Genomic DNA, 22,332 nt, shown 5'->3' on the forward strand with positions numbered 1-22,332 from the left:
AATTGAATACGGCCATAAGGGGTTTAGGGTTTCATTTTTGTTGGGAGCCGATTAACCTATCAGTATATTTTTAGAGTGTGGGAGGAAACCGGAGTACCCGGAGGAGAATATGCACACTCCACACAGTTAGGGACGTAGTGGGAATCAAACCCATGTCCTTAGTGCTGTGTGGCAGTAATGCTAACCATTACACCACCTCCAATTTATCACTTTCCAGACCTTAGTATATCTCCCTCTAAGTGACAAGTAGACAATATGTACTAATTTTTAGAAGACTCTAAAGAAGAGAGTGGTTTTCCTTTGTCAAGTGTAAAATAAAAAAAATTATCTTTGCAACTAAAGTTACAGCACCCGCTGTGGTGGCTAGGAGAACCTACGGCTGCTTTCACGGATAGAAGGTCAGCAGACTAACGACAGTCTAACTATACTACCCTTTGAAAAAGGTTTTCATTTTGGTAAAAAATGGAACATGATCTTTCAAAGAGGGAATGAAAGTACAGTGCATCAATTGCCTCTGGTGAATGAAAAATAATTCTTCTCTACTTCAAGGCAATGAATGGTTCAAGAGGCCAGAACGTATCAACCTGGCAGACAGTATAACAAGACCGTTCCAGCTATTTCATCCAGACACCCGTTTTACTCCTTTCATGGAACGATGGAATACAACCTAGAATTCCACAGTCAACAACTTTTGACTAACATGGCTTCCAACAATCTTGGTGGTTGGCAGAATTTTCAGGTACACAGTGGTTCAAAGGCTTCTACAAAGAACCTCTGGGTCCAGGACATTGTAAAAAATGCATACAAAAAATAGTTGATACCAAACAGAGATCTGATTGTTGGTGCAAAGGATGGCATTATGAAACATATGGTATTATAGGCACATAAAAACGCAAGCAGCAGCAGTTATTGGCTGTCGCCCACCTGCGAGTTTATGCAAATGCAGCCACAACTCCTTGCTGTGTGTACATCGATTCGGCCGAATGTGCAATGCCTGAGAAGGCCACTTTTAGTGTCCGTGCACGCTGTGATGTTGATTAGCACATCCTTATATATCAGGGCTCGACAAATCCTGCTTGCCAAGTCGCCATGGCGACTAAGAATTTAGTCCTGGCAACTATGTTTTCTAAGAGCCAGGTACTGATAAAGATAGTTGTTAAAGGGTATTAAAAAAAAAAAAAAAAAATGCGTTCCTCTGGAGGGGATTACATCCATTGGTGGGCGGGATGTTGCATGCCTGTCACATGAGGATAGAGGAGTGCATGCCCGTCACATTTAATACGTGTGGCTACGCCTCCTACTGTGCGGCATAATGTGCATTTGGGCCCTACTGTGCGGCATAATGTGCATTTGGGCCCTACTGTGCGGCATAATGTGTATTTGGGCCCTACTGTGCGGCATAATGTGTATTTGGGCCCTACTGTGCGGCATAATGTGTATTTGGGCACTACTGTGCGGCATAATGTGTATTTGGGCACTACTGTGCGGCATAATGTGTATTTGGACACTACTGTGCGGCATAATGTGTATTTGGGCACTACTGTGCGGCATAATGTGTATTTGGGCACTACTGTGCGGCATAATGTGTTACACAATGCCTAACTTTAGATATCAATTTTTCCACATCATCAATTCTAGTTTATGGCCTGTATCCAATTAGCCCCCAAAATTATTCGGGCACTAATGCATCCCCCGGGGCTATCCAATTAGCCCCTCAATGCAGGCACTTATTGTGTATTTTTTTCAGGACGTCAGAGGTCCCGGAAAGAAAAAGCCCCGATAAGTGCATCATTTTCCCCGGCGCAATCGCGAAAACACATAAGTCCGTGAACTTATCAAGGATTCTGTGTGTTTTGGGGCGAAAATGGAAAGCTACAAGCAAGAATGATAATAAACAGAAATTTGACAGGCCCAAATAGCGCCCCCTGACCTGTGGTGCCCTGTGCGATGGCACCGGCCACACTACCATAGCTACGGCCCTGTAAAGGCAGGTATCCACTTGCCGATTAAAATGAGCGATTGAATGATAACGATATTGTTAAATTGCTCATTAATCGGGCATTAAAATATGTCGGAAACGACCAGCGATGTGCGCTCCCACTGGTCGTTTCCGACATCAATCACCACCTGAACATTCTGGTCAATCTGCTATTAAAGACAGATTGACCATGTTCAGGGATGAGGGAGGGTGCCTACACTGAATGACATATCGTTCAGTGTAGGCACTGCAGGGGAAGAGGAATGACTAAGATTACAATGTTGTAATTGTACTGTTGTTCCACTATCTGCTAGTGCATACGCACATTAAGAATGATCTCATGGATGGATCACAACTGTCAGAAAAAGTCACTTGACGTCTCCCACCTGCAGCATTTTCTGGATTTCCAGACAGACACAGTGAGAGACAAAGCATCAGTGTCACAAGAGGAAACCCAAAAGGATTCAACAGCAGTCTTACCAGCTTCAGCCACGTCTAATGTTTCCAGTAAGGGAATGTCTCAAGCTCTTAGGAAGACTTTTCTCTACCATCTGTATTCTGTGGGCAACTTGGCATATGGGAGATATGCAAGTAGCAGTACTCAAACGATGGACTTGCAATCCAGAAATAACCTCTACGATTGGTGCAGACCACTAGAAAGTTGGAAAGCTAATGTCTAAAAGTGCATTATTGGCCATCAAAATCCCAGCGTGTTTCGGAACTGCTGCTCATCATCATCATCATCATCATCCAAAATCAAACCAAAAAATTAGATCCTTACACTTCGGCCCTGTTTCCATACTAGCATAAATTGACATGAAGGCCCAAATGTAATATGCTCCAATCTGCTAGTGGTGGCATGATTCCAGCGATGCAGTCGCTAGATTTAAAGCGGCAATCAATTTTAAGGCAAAAACAACCTGGTTTTGCCTAAAAGCTACATTACCGTTTTACATCTAGCAGTTATGGGCCGAATTCAATTGCCCGTTAAATTAACGGTGGTAAATAAAATGGGTGGTAGCCTTGGGCTTTAAAGCCTAGGGTTATTCAATTCCAGCCTCTTTTTTAACTCTCATTAAATTAACATGTTAACGGGTGTGAACACGTAGAATCCATGATAAGGTCACTGACCTATGTGCAAACAGGGTTGCGGCACCCTTTAACAGGCTCTTTAAAGTGGATTTCTTTTCAAGTCTGATCAGACCCGGAAAAAAATCCCCATTAAGTGTAGCCTGCGGGCTGCCTTCGGGACTCACTGAATGGCCATAGGGGATCAATTAGCCCACGGTAAATTAATGCAGCTAACTGAATTCTTCTTGCAACCAGCAAATCAGAGCCTATTACATCTACACATAAGAGGTAACTTTTCAGTGGAATTATACTTTGAATAAATGCAGAATTTCAGGGGTAACTTGGTATAAATGTACAGACATTTGGAAGTACATCACTGAACAAAGGTTGATGAAACAAGTACAAACACGTTTTGTGCTCCTCATGTTGGGTGTTTGCCATCATGGATGCTATCATGCACTCTTCCACCAAGCACGCCCTCAGTAACAGGATGTAGTTGGCATCCAGGCGGTCAGAATACTGGCGCCGAAATCCCAATAGCAGTTGTAATCCCAGCTCCAGAATCCCAACGGTAAGTATTAAGGTTAGGGGAGGGCTGATTTTAGGCACTAGGGGAAGAGTTAGGCTGCGGATGGGACGGTTAGGCTGGGGGAAAAGTAGGTTAGGGTTAGCAATTAGGATACTTGCCTAATTCTGTCGGGATTCTGACTGTCTGGATGCCGCTGCGGGTATTCTGACTGCCGGGATCCCGTACTCAACCCTCTGCATCAATCATGGCACACTTTAGAATATTGCCAATGCTCTAGTACATCACCCAGATAAAATAAAATCACACTACATTCGAGAGAAAGGGATAGCTAAAATACCTGCAATCATATCATCTACAGAGCTCATCTTCAGCAGCACTTGCTCAATGAGGCCGACTTCAGTGCTGGTCTGCAGATTCCGGACACTCTTCCGTAGAATGGCTGTAAACATGCTCCAGATCTCAGCCTGGCACGTAACGTCACAGTGCTCCAGCAGCTCCGACATACAGGTAATGCTCTCTGCATCTTGAATGATAAAATTCATCTCCAGATCAAACTCTCCGCCGACCAGCTGGAAAAGGAAACAAAGATTTGCATATATTAGCATCCTGCTGTATTCACTTATCAGGAGCAGAACAAGTCTACGGGATAAATCACATAGCTAAAGAAAGGAATACCAGGTGCCAACATTCCAGTTCTAATACAACAATGTCATTAGAAGCATTAGTTAACAATACAGGACACTAACAAACAACCTACTGCGTATGGAAGAATAAGTATGCAATATTCAAATTATTTTTTTTCCACCTTATTATTGTTTTCACTAATGATGACACCGTTAATATCGTAAAAGCTGCACCTGTCACCTGCACACAGGTTTCATACAACCGGCGTGTGTGGATGCTTTGTATTACGCACGGGATGGAGACTGAATATTTAGCAGCAGTATATGAGAAGCTGGGAGCATCGATTAAGTAGCTGTAAAGCATCTATACAATGTCAGAATATGAGAAGACTCATGAATTCATATTTAGTAGCTGTATAGTAGCTATTTAGGAGCAGTATATACGAGGATCAAGCATGCATTTAGTAGCTGTATAACATCTATTTAGGAGCAGTATATACGAGGATCAAGCATGCATTTAGTAGCTGTATAACATCTATTTAGGAGCAGTATATACGAGGATCAAGCATGCATTTAGTAGCTGTATAACATCTATTTAGGAGCAGTATATACGAGGATCAAGCATGCATTTAGTAGCTGTATAACATCTATTTAGGAGCAGTATATACGAGGATCAAGCATGCATTTAGTAGCTGTATAATATCTATTTAGGAGCAGTATATACGAGGATCAAGCATGTATTTAGTAGCTGTATAACATCTATTTAGGAGCAGTATATACGAGGATCAAGCATGCATTTAGTAGCTGTATAACATCTATTTAGGAGCAGTATATACGAGGATCAAGCATGCATTTAGTAGCTGTATAACATCTATTTAGGAGCAGTATATACGAGGATCAAGCATGCATTTAGTAGCTGTATAACATCTATTTAGGAGCAGTATATACGAGGATCAAGCATGCATTTAGTAGCTGTATAACATCTATTTAGGAGCAGTATATACGAGGATCAAGCATGCATTTAGTAGCTGTATAACATCTATTTAGGAGCAGTATATACGAGGATCAAGCATGCATTTAGTAGCTGTATAACATCTATTTAGGAGCAGTATATACGAGGATCAAGCATGCATTTAGTAGCTGTATAACATCTATTTAGGAGCAGTATATACGAGGATCAAGCATGCATTTAGTAGCTGTATAACATCTATTTAGGAGCAGTATATACGAGGATCAAGCATGCATTTAGTAGCTGTATAACATCTATTTAGGAGCAGTATATACGAGGATCAAGCATGCATTTACTAGCTGTATAACATCTATTTAGGAGCAGTATATACGAGGATCAAGCATGCATTTAGTAGCTGTATAATAGCTATTTAGGAGCAGTATATACGAGGATCAAGCATGCATTTAGTAGCTGTATAACATCTATTTAGGAGCAGTATATACGAGGATCAAGCATGTATTTAGTAGCTGTATAATAGCTATTTAGGAGCAGTATATACGAGGATCAAGCATGCATTTAGTAGCTGTATAACATCTATTTAGGAGCAGTATATACGAGGATCAAGCATGCATTTAGTAGCTGTATAACATCTATTTAGGAGCAGTATATACGAGGATCAAGCATGCATTTAGTAGCTGTATAACATCTATTTAGGAGCAGTATATACGAGGATCAAGCATGCATTTAGTAGCTGTATAACATCTATTTAGGAGCAGTATATACGAGGATCAAGCATGCATTTAGTAGCTGTGTAATAGCTATTTAGGAGCAGTATATGAGAAGGATCAAGCATGCATTTACTAGCTGTATAACATCTATTTAGGAGCAGTATATACGAGGATCAAGCATGCATTTAGTAGCTGTATAACATCTATTTAGGAGCAGTATATACGAGGATCAAGCATGCATTTAGTAGCTGTATAATATCTATTTAGGAGCAGTATATATGAGAAGGATCAAGCATGCATTTAGTAGCTGTATAACAGCTATTTAGGAGCAGTATATACGAGGATCAAGCATGCATTTACTAGCTGTATAACATCTATTTAGGAGAAGTATATGAGAAGGATCAAGCATGCATTTAGTAGCTGTATAACATCTATTTAGGAGCAGTATATACGAGGATCAAGCATGCATTTAGTAGCTGTATAACATCTATTTAGGAGCAGTATATACGAGGATCAAGCATGCATTTACTAGCTGTATAACAGCTATTTAGGAGCAGTATATACGAGGATCAAGCATGCATTTAGTAGCTGTGTAATACTGATGTGCGCACAAACATCCATCCTCTGTGCGCTACAAGTCACGCCACACTACGCGTGAGCTCGGCAGCGCAGAGCGTCTATTTGCGCATCTTTTTACCTTCAAATGCGTCTTATTCGCACAATGATTCGGCATTTAAAATATAAATCATATGGTCGACACCAAAATATTGACAGGGTCAAATGTTGACCGTCAAAACGTGAAGAGTCATAATAAAATAACACAGCAGCAGTTAAAAGTCGGTCGGTGGCTCAGACGATGCTAATAGCTGGCATCTCAGACGCCTGTGCGAGTCGGCGGGTTAGATGCTGCTAGGAGCAGAGAAATAGTTAACAAATAATTAAAACCACCAGTGGACGGTGGGTAATTGCAATAAAAAAAAGTTATTAACAGGCGGCCTACAAGTCCCAGCAAGCCTGATCCAGCATGATCGCACTTGTGGAGTGCCAGCATGGCCGGACATTAAGGGTCTGCGGTCACGTGTAGAGAAAATATGAAAATAAAGACAAGGTTATGGAAGTTATAATGCGTGCTTCCCCTGCCATAGTCTTTAACCAGCCCCAAACTGGTCATCCCTAGTTCACATTATACCACACAGTGCCACCAGTTCATATCATGCCACATTGTATTCCCCCCAGTTCACAATATGCCACATTGTAGTGCTGCCAGTACACATTATAGCACACAGTGCCTCCATTTCACATTATGCTAAACAGGGGGCGGGGACCTTTCTGAAGCATGCGCATTGCAAAAATATGGAAGATACTGACTTGGGTACATCTCCTCATCATCCCTCACATACTTAGAGCTGGTAGGTAGAAATTAGGTATTTGCAAGTAAGCATAGAGCTTACCATGATGCTAGAGTCGTGGAGAGATCACACTTCAGCAATTATTGGCAGAAACTGGCGGTGCATGCTGGGAGTAGCTATACACACACTTGCCAACTCTCCCTGAATGTCAGGGAGACTCCCTGAAATAGTAGCAGTCTCCCTGACTCCCCGAAGAGTCTAGCAATCTCCCTGATTGCACCTTACTCCCTTTATTCAGCTTTTATATACTTTGAAAAAAAGAAATAAGGTATAAATACACATTCAAATTGGATCATCAGTTCAGTTTCCCTGCATATGTTATAAAGTACAATGATGTCTTATGGTGGCAATACACTGCGTGATTCAAAGTTGGTAAGATGTGTTGTACGATTGCCCTTGACATTCTTCCCTTGAAATTCTTCATACAATGTGGTCAAATGGTGTACGAGTGATCGTTACAATCATAGGAGTGTATGCATAGAAGTGTATCACATTGTACTAAAAGACTGTAGATCTCTCTGCAAAACCATCTGATCTGCGATCCAAATAGAGGACGGCGGGGACGCGCATCGGGGTCGCATAACACACAAAAAACACCTATTTTCATACGATTGGTCTGTACAACCCGTCGAAACTGTCGTACAGTGTATGGGCACCATTAGTATGTTTTCATCAACAAGTAGATATTACGGACCAACAACTGCTGCTTTAGGGCTCATTTACATTTGGATGTAAGTAAACTTTATGACACGCCTCTCAGGTGGAACAGTGCACGTCCACTTTAACGCCACGCTCATAGGTGTTGCTTTCACAATCTCCCTGAAATGCTTTTCAGAAGCAGGCAAGTATGGCTATACATTATCATGTAAAAAGCGCCTCTGGTTCTTGTCCTCAGTCTATACACACAGAATAAAGAAATCTGCATGGTTAAAGTTTAAGACTGAAGGTCATTATTGGCTGGGTCAAAGGGAGAAAACTCATTTGTGTACATAAATTAATTAGCTTAAAAGCTCTGCAAGTAGCCACACACACATAATAATTGCAATGGGAGTAGGCAAAGAGCTCACCAATTAACCTTGCAGAGTACAGCAAGGCAGCCAGACAGGGAAGGATGGAACCAATGACCTGCTTAAGCCCTAACTACTGAACTATGACCTCAGCCTTACCACAACGGTATGAAGTAAAGACAAGTGGGAAATACAAATTCCAAAATCTTCTCAAAGCTAGAAGAGGATTACAGTATACTTACAGTTCTCTGGCTGTTGTGGAACTACAAGTCCCTGCACACCCCTACCAATGCTAATATCTGGGCTTAACATACAGTACTGCAGGCAGCGAATGCACCTAACTTACAGCTGTCACCTTACAGCTCATTGTTATTTCTAATTATGTCAAAGTATCATTCCTGCCTTAACTATCCTGCTGGATTCTAGATATTTTTGTGTCGCTCCACAATGCCACTTTTTCTGTATGTCGGTATACAGCGGCGTGTGCCTTCCCCGGGACGTGGAAGGCACACGGGCCCCCTCCTCCCTTCCCGGCGGCCGGCAGCTGACTGACGCGCCTGGCCAGCCACCGGAGCATTAGTAGACTCTGGGCACTAGAGTGTTCCCGAAGTCTACTGCGCAAGCCCCAAACCCCAGAAAAATGGGCACGACAGCCATTTTTCCACCTTTTTGTACAGCGCTGACACCCGGCGTGGGACCTTGGAGAGGTAAGTTTTAAATAATATGGGTGCAGGGTGTGTGGTGTGGGACCCCTCTGGACTCAGGGCCCCGTGTGCACCACACACCATGCACCCATTATAGATACTCCCCTGTCGGTATAGCCATCTACATCAGTTCTGCTAAATATTTACCCATACTTGCCTACTATTGAAAAAGCATTTCAGGGAGATTGTGAAAGTAGCACCTATGAGCGCGGTGGTAAAGTGGTATGTACCCCTACATCTGAGAGGTATGTCATAAAAATAAAATAAATGAGCCCCAAAGCAGTTAGTAAGATCTACTTGTTGAAAACACTGATCCTTTTCAGAAAATGCCTGTAGTCATAGGGACCATTGGGTTAGATGTATGAACCGCCGAAGCGGCATCAGCGCACGTTATGTGCGCTGATACCGCTTCTCCCCATGTATGATTGGGGGTTTGGGCGGTAGATGACAGGGACGCGATGCGCCGCCAGGGCTATGTATGAACGGTCAGTTCACCTGACCAATCCATCAGCTGCAGTTGTCGCTATCAACAGCTGCAGCCTGGCGATGCCCTATCCCCACAGCAAGGACAGCGCTGTCCCTGCTGCAGCGGCTGTACTTGTGAGATCCCATGCATACTCAGTGTACTTGTGATACTTGCGAGATCCTGCGCATGCTCAGTGGAGCCGGCCGGGACTGAGACACAGCACATCAGCACTAGACTGATGCGCTGTGGCCTCCAGCGGGTAGCGCCGGAGGGGGGAGATATCTCTGTCCCATTCCGGCCAATGAGATGTTAATACATCTCATAGTTAGTACTTTCTGCTTCGCCTCGTTAAAGAGGCAAAGCAGGAAGCTTTATATCGGTACGATAAGTGCCGTTATAATACATCTCCCCCATTGTGCCTCATAACCAATGCAAGGAAATGGCACAAATGATTTCATTTTTATCATATATATATATATATATATTTTTTTTTTTATTTCTTTTATTATATAGCAGCTACATAATGGGGGTAAGGTGCAATCAGAGAGATTGCTACTATTTTAGGGAGTCAACCAGACAATCAGGGAGAGTTGGCACGTATGTATTTACCTTATACAGTTCTGTACATGCTGCTAATGGCGTTCGGCCTTTAGTGTCCCTAGTCCTGCCAACCACACCAGTAGAATGAATTACCCACCTTTTAGTCCTAGGGGGGTATTCAATTAGCTGCAGGGGTTTCCCCCATGACTATTTACCGGCGAAAAATCTCTGCGGTGCAGGGAAAGGCGATTCAATTAAATACTTATTTTCCCACGCCGAAATTATGTGAACTGCGCAATGGTTTTTTCCCAGCGCGCAAATCAGATTTTGTTTTTTTTTTGCTGACTTTACCTCGCACCTTCATGAGCTGTGAATATTAGTCCGACTGCGGGGGCACGCGTGCAGGGTAATCCCTGCTAACTGAATTGCTCTGGCGTGGCAACTAGCCGCGGAGTGAATGCCCTCCCTTGTCATAGACTAGCTGTACCCCAAAATGCGAAGTTACAAATAAAATCAGCATTAGTCAATCAAAAGCAGAACTTAAATATTTAGCAGCTGGAACTTTGTATTTTTAGGAAAGCCTGTTCCACTGCTAATCTATCCATGCACGATTACACTCACCAAATGATATATATACAGTCATTATAAATGACTGTAAACTTGAAACACTGTACACACAAAATGTATCAAAGCTTGAAGAAAAATAAAGTCTAGAGAGATAAAGTACCAACCAATCAGCACCTTACTGTCATTTTTCAAACACAGCCTGTAAAATGTAAGTTAGACGCGGATTGGTCAGTACTTTATCTCTCACAATTTTTTCTCTCTCCAAGCTTTAATTACTACCTCACAAAAACTTATATTTTGCTACAATGTAGCTCCTATATATCCAAATAAAATCCAATAATAACACAACAAATGGCTGTGAGGACAGTATTTGCTGCAATACAGTGGTGCGTTACAGACATCAATTTGTGCCTACTCCCCAGCTCATTACGCTTTCTAGAGAACTCGTGGCCTGTTCCCATAATCCTCCTTGGAACCTCTGACAGGGCGTGCAAACAGGTGTTTACCAAAATATCTTGCTGCTTCTTATTACACAGATGACACCAGAGAGACAGCCTGTAGCACAGCATATGCTGCAGGAAGGAAGCGTGCCGCACACAAACTATTATAACAGTAATTATCACAGAGATCTGGAGGTCCTCCACGGACTCTGAGACATGCCAATGATCTGCCTAGAGTCCATGCTACAAGAACAGTACTACGTCAGGAAAAAAAAAAAGGAGCAGGACTGTAACAGCCGCCAAGTTGAAGGGCCTATTAAAAATAAATGACTGTGATAGACAGTCCAAGGGTTCATGGCTGAGATTTGTTTCTATTATTCATGGTTATTGTGCTAAACCGCACATTAACTTGGTTAGAAAGAACACATCTGCCATCAGCCGAAGCATGGGAGGGATAATGACGAAGTGTCCACTGAAATCTTTTAAGTGAGGTGTTGAGCTAATGTATTTAACACGAGGACAGTGCACCGGATTCTTCCAGCATTGTCCTGAACAGCGCATTACGGCAAAGGAAATAAGAATCATTTTTCTCCCCGCTGTAATGATTGGTGAAATGTCACAGGAATAAATACAATTAGCTTTGGAATTACAAAGGACACAGTGACAATACCAAATGCCAGCGCACTGCAAACAGGGGACTGGATCACCTAAAAGAAAATCATTCAAACCACTTCAAGACACTTAATTGGCTTTCGCTTTGTCATTTGTCAAAATCAATTATATTTCCAATGACTCCCGTTTCCACTCCGTTACAAAACATGATTTAATCGTTGCTTGGTCAATATAAAAGCTCTAATACCTTTCATAGCGCGGAATGAAAGCAGGGAGAGAGGAATGCAAACATAATGGAAAAAGTACTGCACAGCTGATTGGGTCTTCAAATAATACAATCCTTGGGCACTGTCCCTTCATTTGTCTAATCAACCAGACAGGTCTTATCTACATATTACAGTTCTGCAAACAGAGGGCATGTGCATGTGTGAGTGCCCTGCGATCAATGCTGGAGGACAACTAATCCCCCTTATAGATTCTACAGATTGTAAGGGAGGGGATGCTTTAAATCGTTCATCAACCATTTGCCTGAAGGACAGAACAGCTCATTTGTCTTAGAAAACCAATGATTCAGAGGTTGCACACTGCCCAGTGCCACATTTCTCGCAAACTCCATTAAACAGATATGTAATCTACTACACATCACCTGTGAGGCAGCAACGCCTATAGCAGGGGTTCCCAAACTTGGTCCTTAAGGCACATTAACAGTCCAGGTTTTAAGGATATCCATGCTTGTGCATAGATTATATAATCAAACTGTCTAAGGTACTAGTTAAGAAACCTGTGTTTAAGTATGGATATCCTGAAAACCTGGTCTGTTAGGGTGCCTTGAGGACAGACTTTGGGAACCACTGGCCTATGGTAAAAGTTATGCCAACACTTATGTATACTGACTTATTTACACGAGTTCCCCGTAAACAGAGTTTAATTCTAAGGTGTGTGCGCTTTTTTTTTTTTTTTTTTTTTTTTTTTTTTTTTAGAGTTGGTGGGTACAACAATAAAGTTGGTACCAGACAACAATTATAGAACCTGGATTTCCAAAGTGCATACTGTGGATCAACAACGTAAAAGGTAGAATGGACAATGGAAAATGTATTCAGATTAAATACTGCAACTAGTTTTCTTTATTCCAACTCTGAGCATTGATGACATTTGTAGCCCATAGACACTAGCCAGAAAGGGCCAGCACTACAGTTAGGCAGTTGCTCAGGGTGCAAGAGAGAAGGGGGTGAATAAAACAATGGATGAGTCACAATATTGCAAATAGTGCAACCGATTATATGAAGGGGCAGCAGCTGGCAGTTTACCGGTGAAGCTACCAGCTGCTGTTCACCATCATCTACACCTGTAAAAGGATAAATATGAGACTCCAAGAGGTGTGGGGTCAGGACTGGGCCCCGCATGAGTTTAGACCTGCAAATGTTCAAGGGCCTATACTGAGAGAGGGAGGATCTGTGACCAGTGCTGTGGGGGTGTGGCCAAAGCCACGTGGGTGGTGTATACAACCACATTGCTCAGGTCGCACCCACAGCACTGTCAGACCCAATGTCTCACTAAATACATAAATATTGCAGAATTAGTTAAGAAAACTAGAAATACAATTTTAATACATATCATTTATGGCTGACTGTGCCATTATACTTCCATCATGGTGGGCCAACTTTTATGTAGAGGCCTGGAGCTGTAGCTCCATGCGCCCAATTGTTAATCTGGTTCTGGGGGGCACCTAGGATGCCCAGGACACGCACTACGACCCTGAGGACAGTACAGGCAGGGAGAATGGATGCCAAAGTTAAAAAAAAGATTTTAAACTAAACAATCTAATTTTATTTTCATTGTTGCCCTAGTGGTGGCCAAGGTCGACTGTAGGACATAACTAAAGGAAATCCAACACTGCTCACTATCGAAAAGCAGAACGTAATGTATGTTTCAATTTAATTATTTCATGTATGCTATATAGAGACTATAACACAAGCTCAAAAATAGTGGTTCAATATCTTCTACCAAAAAAATATAAATAAATAAAAGCGAAACCACAGAAACAAAGAAACGTTATATGTACTTTAATAGGTTTCTCAAATAATCCAATTATTTTTCAGGCAGCTGAAGGAAGATCTTTTCATTTTATAGAGAAGCAGAAACAGAAAGGAGACGCAGGTGTGGATATAGCAGCCATGTAGGTAGGCGAAGAAAAGTGACACAAAATATACTGCACATTGCTGAGAGCGATCATCGTCCTTCTCCATTTGAAGGGTAATAGCTGCCCTGAATCCCCGGCAGAGAACTGCGCTGTGAAAAGTGGAGCAGATAACCCTTTCACTACACAAACACCTGGGTGATCCCACAATTACTGGCAAATTTGGCAACAAAATAAAAAGGATTCCTAAATAGACCCAGTATCCCATAATCTATGTGACAATAATGAATGACTTGTCTGATTGATTATGAATCTCTGTATAGTATATCTAGGAGCCTCACATAGCAGTCAGGCCGTAAGGTGCATAGACACTAGTCGTTCCAATTGTCAAGTGTGTATACACTATGCGCGCTCCCGCGGTGTTCACTATGCGCGCTCCCGCGGTGTTGTCCCTCGCATCTTCAGGTCACCCCTAGATGCAGCTCAATCTGAAAATCTCGTTAACGATGTACAGCAAATCATGCAGTGTACACGCTCTACCCATCGACTAGGCAATATTAACATTATATAGTTAACGATGAAACGACCAAACGATGAACGATATATCGTTTGGTAGATTGCACAGTGTGTATGCACTATATCATTTGTCTGGTAGTTAAAAGGAAATCTGAACCATGGCCATCATTTGCAAGTTGTCTAGTGTGTACGCATGTTTACACTGAGTGTAGACCAGTCGCTCTACCACCAATCCACAGGCCTAACCAACAACAGAGCACAGATGAAGGTACAGTATCTGACTGCTGGAAAAACAGACTTCCACTTGAGACCTGAGGAAAGACTATGAACCGATGATCAGCTAATCAGTCATCACATACAAACCTAAGTAAAAAGTAACAGCAGTGATTCCCAACCACGGTCCTCAAGTCACACTAACAGTCCTGGTTTTAGTGATATCCATGCTTAAGCACAGTGGTTAAATCAAAATAACAAAGGTACCAATTAAGTCACCTGTGCTCAACTATGGCTATCCTTAAAACCTGGACTGTTATACCTCTTTTCCACCAAAAACCCAGGTCCGACCTGGGTTTTTGGACATGGTTCCAACCCTGGTCAGCCCATTTACACTGCACCTTCGATCTGGGTTACTCCCAGATCAGCCCTGTTCAAACTGAACTCAGGTCTGGCCTGCTAAACCTGTAAGGTCATAAAAAGTGGGACGTGACTGCTTCACAACCACCAATCAGCTCATTATAGGCATGACCCAGGTCGGATAACCCGGGTCGCACCGTTTACACTGCACCATTACCCGGGTCCATCCTGGGTCCAACCCTGGTAGCTACCTGGGTTGGATTGCTGGGTCACTTGACCTGGGTTATTTTTCAGAGACCCTTTTACACTGAGCTGCGACCCGGGTAGACCCAGCAAAAACCCAGGTTTTTGCTCTGTTGTAAAAGGAGTATTAGTGTGCCTTGAGGACCGTGGTTGGGAACCCCTGCTGTAGAGACTGAAGGAGACAGATGATAACTGCAGCTTTGTTATGTGTTAAGAAAAAATACCAAAGAAATGGAAATGCTGCACAGTTGCCTTAAATACAGCTTTATATAGGGTATTCGTCTCCTTTAAGAATAATGATGAGCTATCTGTAAAACAATCATGCTTAAACAGTAATCAACAAAATGTGACTAATATTATAAACATTTCATTATTTCATCCTTTGCCTGCCAATTCTCTGCCATAGATGACAGTATTTATACCAAAGCCGTTCTACATCACACAGATGGAGGGCAGTAGAAACTCTCTGTATAAGCGACAATCAAACACCTCAGTACGTGTAAATAAGGTGCTCAGTCACCTCTATTCCTGTAATCGAAGGTGAAACTCCCCCAGGAGACTAGAGAAAATCAGGTTCCTAGATGTCAACACCATGAAGTAGATTCAGTGATGTTCCCTTCTAAGGACAGGATAACAAGGAAAAGCAGAACAGCACTAATTCCTAATGATGTCAGTAGATGCACATGTACTGCAAACCCTTCTGCTAGAATCACTGTTCCTAGAGTATATTCTTGGAAATGTAGTCTATATGTCGGTATCTGGATAGAAGATCAACAATAAATATGTTGATGTGCAATAGGTCGACTGGTTCAAAAGGTTGACACTACAATAGTCGATATATGGTTTTATGGATTCTTTTCAACATTTTTAAGGTTAGGCACTTAGGGGAGGGTTAGGTTTAGGCTAGGGTTAAGTTTAGGCACCAGGGGGAGAGTTAGGGTTAAATTACATAAAAAACAATGTGTTGATCATTTTGTGTGTCGACCATTTGAACCAGTCTACGTTTTAACACGGGTCAACCTTTTGTCACTGTCGATCTTTTAAACCACACCCATTAGGTCAATAACAATGTTGACATTCATAATATTGACACAAGGTTGACAGCTATGTCGACAAGCAACTTGCTGATATTCTCATGTCAACATGTGATATGCCGACATTGTGAGAATGCCGACAATAGTTAGATTGCGGGACACGAGGCTTGCGGGTTAGGGTTAGGCAATAGAGGTAGGATTAGGGATAGTGCATGTATACTCACTGACATGTTGCTCCATCAGATAAATCCGCTGGTAGGGACAGCCACATGACCGCTGGGACCCGGAAGATGCCTCTGGAGCTGCTGCAGCCGTTGGGAGTAGCTAAGTCACCGCTAAGCCACCAGGGGTCGATATGTCGACATTCTATCATGTCGACATTTAGTGTCTTCAACTGTGAGAATTTACCCTTTCAATAATATCTGTAATAAAACTAATACTTGCCCAAGAAACATGTTCTTGTTCCGTTACCTCAGAAATACCTTTTGTAGAAATTCCTGCTAATCCCAGGAGTCTGGCTTCATAGCTTTTCTAAATCTAGTTCTGGTGGTGGAGGGCAGTGATATCACAGCACCATGTTGGGATAGCAAATATGTGCATAATAGTTAATGGAAGCCATTTGTCTGATGTGCAATTATCCTTTAATGCTACTCGCCACTAAGAGAACATACATTAACACAATTACTCAAGATTTAACCTACTGCAATAGCAGTGTTACAGGCTTCATCACCTTTGTCTACATTTCCTCAGATCTCTAAATCAGAGAAAAGAATAGGTTACTATAATTGTTTGCATGCATTTTACCATGTACTGTAAAATGCACTGTGGGAGGTTATTATGTACAAGCTTCTGATGCCCCCAATCTCACCAAATGTTAGCTATGACTCATATGGAAAGCTGTATCAAACAGTTTGAAGGGGATGTAGTTTATTTACCGCCGGCCGGGATGCCGACGTCAGAAGTCCGACCTGGGACTAAAGACAGGCATCAAAATTCCGATGCCAAAATCCCAACAGCCGGCATCCCGAATGAAGCTAGCCGCGGTGGGGGAGGGATTGTTTTAGGGACCCCAGGGGGGAGATTAGGGTAAGGCACCCCCCCTGGGGGGAAGTTAGGGTTAGGCACCACTAATAGAGGGTTAGGGTTGGGGGGGGAAGGGGAGAGGGGCAGGGTTAGGCTACTTACCGCCCCTGTTGGTATCTTCATTGTTCGGGCTGCCGGGATTTCATAACCAATTCATTTGAAGAAGTGCAGGGGAGAAGAGGAGGAGTTTCCCATAGCAACCAAGCTATTATTTATCTAGTACATTCTATATGAATGGCAGCTAGAAGCTCTTTAGAATGTATGTACATCTCCTCCATTGTCTTTGATATGAAACTTTTTAATTATTATTATCACTACTACTATTATAGTGGAGGCTCAAGAGGAACAGGGCAATCCTGGTGTTTATGGAAAATCGGAAAACAGAGTCCCTGAAGCTGGATACAGGGGCCAGGAAATTAAGCCTTATTTGAGGTCTCCTGTATACTCGATCCTTCTGTTAATTTGGTTACATCGAGCACCATGTTCAAGCTCAAATTAACCGAATCCTCCCTGGAGTAGGAGATAGGCAGAGTCACAAAGCACCCATATAATTGACAAGTACTTAATTTTAGACTATTTTCAACCACATTTATTTGTGACCTACATTTGAGATCTGATTTTACCATAGCGCTGGAATCCTATTTATTTCTAACCCAAAAATTCAGCTATTACTTTGTGTTCATAGTATCCTATGCATGAATGTATATTTGAGTTGCTTAATTCCTGTAAACTGCTGCGGACACCATGTGAAGTCATAAATAAAGGAATATATGAAAGAGAACAAAAATAAAAGTTTTTATTATTCAAACATTACAATATAAACTATACTCTACAAAGTAAACAGTACGCTCATCTATCATTGGAGAGAATGTAAACATGTTATACATACTGGTCTGTACTGATTACATTGTTGCATGCCCTGTAGTTTATCTGTTTTTGGCCTCTTATTTAGGAGTATTGGTTTAGATTTGAGCAGAACTATGTAGCAATGTGCATTCCATAGCAATGAGAACAGCGCAGAGGTTATCAATCTTCTCGCACATTTTCCAAAGAAACCCAATATTTTAAGAACGTTAGTTAAATGTGTCTTTCCTGACATAATCCAGATGATTATTATGAAGCACAAGACTTGTGAATTATCACTAAGCAAATTACATGACAGTAATCTTTATGGGATGTAAATGGTACAAAACTTATAGACTTCCAAAATTCTAGAGTCAAGACAGTAACCCTAAAACTGCAGTACTGCAAGTCCCAGCATTCTTAAAGGCATGATGGGACTAGTAGTTCCTCAACAGCTGAAGAGTTATTGGATATTTAACCTTGTTCCAGATGACTTTGGCACTCAAGGCACACTGAGATAGGGGGAGGTGTATCAAATCATCAAGTGGTTAATTTGCCAATTGCAGATAGTCGCAACAGGGTTAGAGCTGTGGGTTTGTTTGTTTCTTTCATTTTATTTGTGACAGGTGGAGTGGGAGGGAGTGTGGGGGAAGGTGGCTGGGCTGGAGTGGCCCTGAGAGAAGGGGGGGGGGGGCTGGAATGGCACATGAGGGTCTGCTGTTGTGACACATGAAGGGCTGCTGAAGTGACACATGTGGGATTGCTGGAGTGACACATGGGGGATTGCTGGAGTGACAAATGGGGGGCTGAAGTGACACGAGAGGTTGCTTGAGTGACACAAGAGGGAGTGGAGGGACACATGGAGGGCTGAGTGACACCAGGGGGGTTGGATTGTATTATGTGAATCACTTTTTTTTTTTTTACAATGTATTTTATTTGGATGTGGCTTTTTCAGTGAATTATTTGTGTATGTGGCTTTTCAGTGTATTTTGTGTGTATCTGGCAATGTTTTCTTTTTTATATTGTTCTGGCTTTTTCTTTCCCTTGAATAGTTACCTCCACAGTGATTGTGTGCATGCTCTTTTACATGCTGCTACAAGCATCATACTAGGGGCGTGGTCTGGCTGGCCACACCCCATTGAGCAAGTGCGCTTTCGGCGTGCGTATGTTCTTTGCCTCTGATTGGTTGGCCACCCCTGTACTAGATAAATGATTGGTAAAAGCCGATTCTATGGGCAACTTCTCCACTAGTCCTCTTTAGAAGATTTGATACATCTCCTCCTTAATTAGTTCCTCATCAGCTATAGAACCACAGAGACTGGCTAAACCAGATCTAGAGTTAGGTTTCTTCATGTCAAATGGCTACTTCAGGGATGGAGCTCAGAATATCATGTACATAAAAGTCTTACTACCAAAGCGGCATAATACATGCAGTGGTGAACAAGTGCTTGTATTTGCTTTCAGGGAGATCTATGAAGAACACTATTAACCTTTATCTGCTCAAATTAAATTCAATGTGAAAAATATAGCAGGCAACGACCGAATACAACCGCACCATAATCTCATTCACCAACACTGGAATATTTTGAAAAACATTCTTTCAATTCAGGGTTTCACAGGTGAGAGAAGCTGTTTGTGAAGCTCTCTCACATTAACGGAGAGTGGAATAAAGTGGAGAATGAAAAGCAAAGCTAACACGCGTAACAGTAAATTGTACATTCAAACTCGCATTAGTTACATAATCATTCTATTCACTGTCCAGCAAACAATATGAATATAGCATTGTACAATGCATGGAACAGTGATCCAATTACTCATGGCTAACGTTTTACTTGTGGTCCCCTGTGAGTAACTTTTCCAGTTGTGATGGTTTAATTTTTTTTGCCACTTACAGTATATTTCGTACACTTCATGGTGAATAGAATGGAAGCTACGTGTCCCCAAAGCACCCAGACATCCGAATTCCCCAAACTATAAAAAGCAGGGTAGAACATAATTAGGTATGAAGAAAACATGAATGTCTATGAAATCGCTCACTGGGCAGCCCTGTATGGCCGTTCCCAGTTCATTTTTCCTGATAGTTGCTTTACTGGTCAGACCCTCTACAGGAATCAGCAGGAAATCTAAAGCTGGGTACACACCAATCGATTGTGTACCCAGCGATGCGACCCACGATCCCAGCGCCGACATATCAGGCGGGTCGTACACAATGGGCAATCTGATGCCGACCGCCTGATATGCCGGCCCACCCCCGCTGCATGGGATTGTCAGCATGCATGGCAGCAGACGACCCCACGGGAGTGCGTACTACACAATTTAGTGCATACACACTGCATGATATGGACGATTCGTCGCTGCGATGAGCAGTATCGTGTAGTGTGTAGGGGTCTTAACAGTTTCTGTCATCTAGTCCTTAGTTGAAATGTCTGATGGCCAAGTGGAGAGAAAAGGCAACCACTGGGGCAACATAGTATCACCAACATAGCAGAGGCTATTAGATAGGAAGGTCTGCCAAAGTAGCTGTCCACATGGATCCCTCAGGATAGTGGTTATAAGTATTTCCACTATAAAACCTTGCAGTGAAGTAGACAAAAAAAGGAGCCTGTGACCTCCATTACACAGCTACACACAGCCACAGGGGCTGCATACAGAAGCATCATTCATCTCTCAGTGCCATTCACCTCTGTAAACACATGGCACAACACAAAAGTGACGATGGGCAATTGTCCTCCCATGTAAATCCTGTTGGCAGACCTACTGCAAGCAACTGTCTTTCTGTAACCTGTAAGCAGTGGGGTAACTAGGGCAGGGCCATCAGGGCTCGTGCCCTGGGCTCCATGGGACCGGCAGCGCGCAGGGGGGTGGGGGCGCTGCTGGCCACGGTACAAGCTCGCCCTAGTCAGCCAGTGTAGTGCAGACCGCAGTGAGTGCGGTCTGCAGTAGACAGTTACACACATCACCGCCGGCGCTGTGTGTGCTTCAGCAGCCAATGAGAGTCAGACGGACTCTCATTGGCTGCTACTCCCACTGCCAGAGCCGGGCTGGAACTCACTCATGAGCTCCGCCTTCCGGCTCCTGCAGTGGGTGATGAGAGAGACGTCTCCCATAGTACAGATCGAGAGGAGCAGACAGAGGCTGGCATGGCAGGAGCGGGGATTCAGGTATAAGTCAGTGTTTTCTGTTTTGTGTGTGTGTGTGTGTCTGTGTCTGTTATGTAAGGGGCACTACTGGCACTGTATCACTACTGGGGGCACAGAATAGGGAGAACCACTACAGGGGGCACTGTATAAGGGGCACAGCATAGGGGGACCACTACTGGGGGCCCTGTATAAGGGGCACTACTGGGGGCACTGCATAAGTGGGACTGCATAAGGGGGACCACTACCGGGGGCACTGCATAAGGGGGCCTGCATAAGGAGGACCACTACTGGGGGCACTGCATAAGGGGGCCTGCATAAGGAGGACCACTACTGGGGGGACCTGCATAAGGGAGACCACTACTGGGGACACTATATAAGGGGCACTGCATTAATGTGCATATGAAAAGGAATGGTCCCAGAGTGACGAGAAAAGGGTGTGTCATGTTGACACGCCCCATTTTTCAGTGACCACGCCCATTTTTCAGTGCATGCACATGTGGGGCACTCCATTTTTCAACTTGCCCTGGGCTCCAACTGCCCTAGTTACGCCACTGCCTGTAAGGCTCTGCTGGGCTAAATGCATCTTCAATAGATTTACATAGAGCTCCGAAGGAAAAAAAAAAAAGAAAGAAAAATAGAGAAAAGTGTAGAACAAAAAGGTATACGTAAGTCGCATATTATGCCGATGTTAACTTAATTGAGTGAATATTTGCAACTGTGCCTGCGCAAAAAGTTCTGAAAGCCCCACGACGCGTGTTATACAGTGTACACACAAAGGTGCTGTTGTGATGGGGACAGATGGTATCAGAGTGTCGGTGGCTGGGTGCTGGCTAGTACTGCATGGAAAAATGGTCCGTTCAGTGGGCGTATTATGGAAGTGTCTAGGGTGTGTCAATGCAAGCACCTGCGTTCCCTGATGCACAACCGCAAGCATAGGAGGCCATAGTTAGAAGGAAACTCTGCACCTGCCATAGGACTGGTGCACTTTTCAATGGTACGACCGGAGGTGGCGCATAAGGACGTTCCAAACAGTATTACAGCGTGCACAGGTGCTAAAAGTCCTTGCATATATAGCCGCATGGATGTACACAAGAGAAGGCGTTTGTATGCCATTTGCATAAACTCGCAGACGAGCGGCCG

The 22,332-nt window shown here is 43.1% G+C and overlaps 1 protein-coding gene across 11 annotated transcripts in view; it reads right to left on the reverse strand.

The window, feature by feature from the left end:
• The window catches only part of NBEA (neurobeachin), a 634,796-nt gene that overhangs the window by 479,167 nt on the left and 133,297 nt on the right, over positions 1 to 22,332 (reverse strand). For all 11 annotated transcript variants that reach the window (XM_088460223.1, XM_088460224.1, XM_088460216.1 and 8 more), the window contains exon 2: positions 3,916 to 4,147. In XM_088460223.1, coding sequence (XP_088316349.1) covers positions 3,916 to 4,147 — 232 coding nt within the window. The remainder of the gene's footprint in view (positions 1 to 3,915; positions 4,148 to 22,332) is intronic.

The sequence above is a fragment of the Taudactylus pleione genome, unplaced genomic scaffold (genome assembly GCF_031769625.1).
Source record: "Taudactylus pleione unplaced genomic scaffold, aTauple2 ptg000043l, whole genome shotgun sequence".
In the NCBI taxonomy this organism is placed as follows: domain Eukaryota; kingdom Metazoa; phylum Chordata; class Amphibia; order Anura; family Myobatrachidae; genus Taudactylus; species Taudactylus pleione.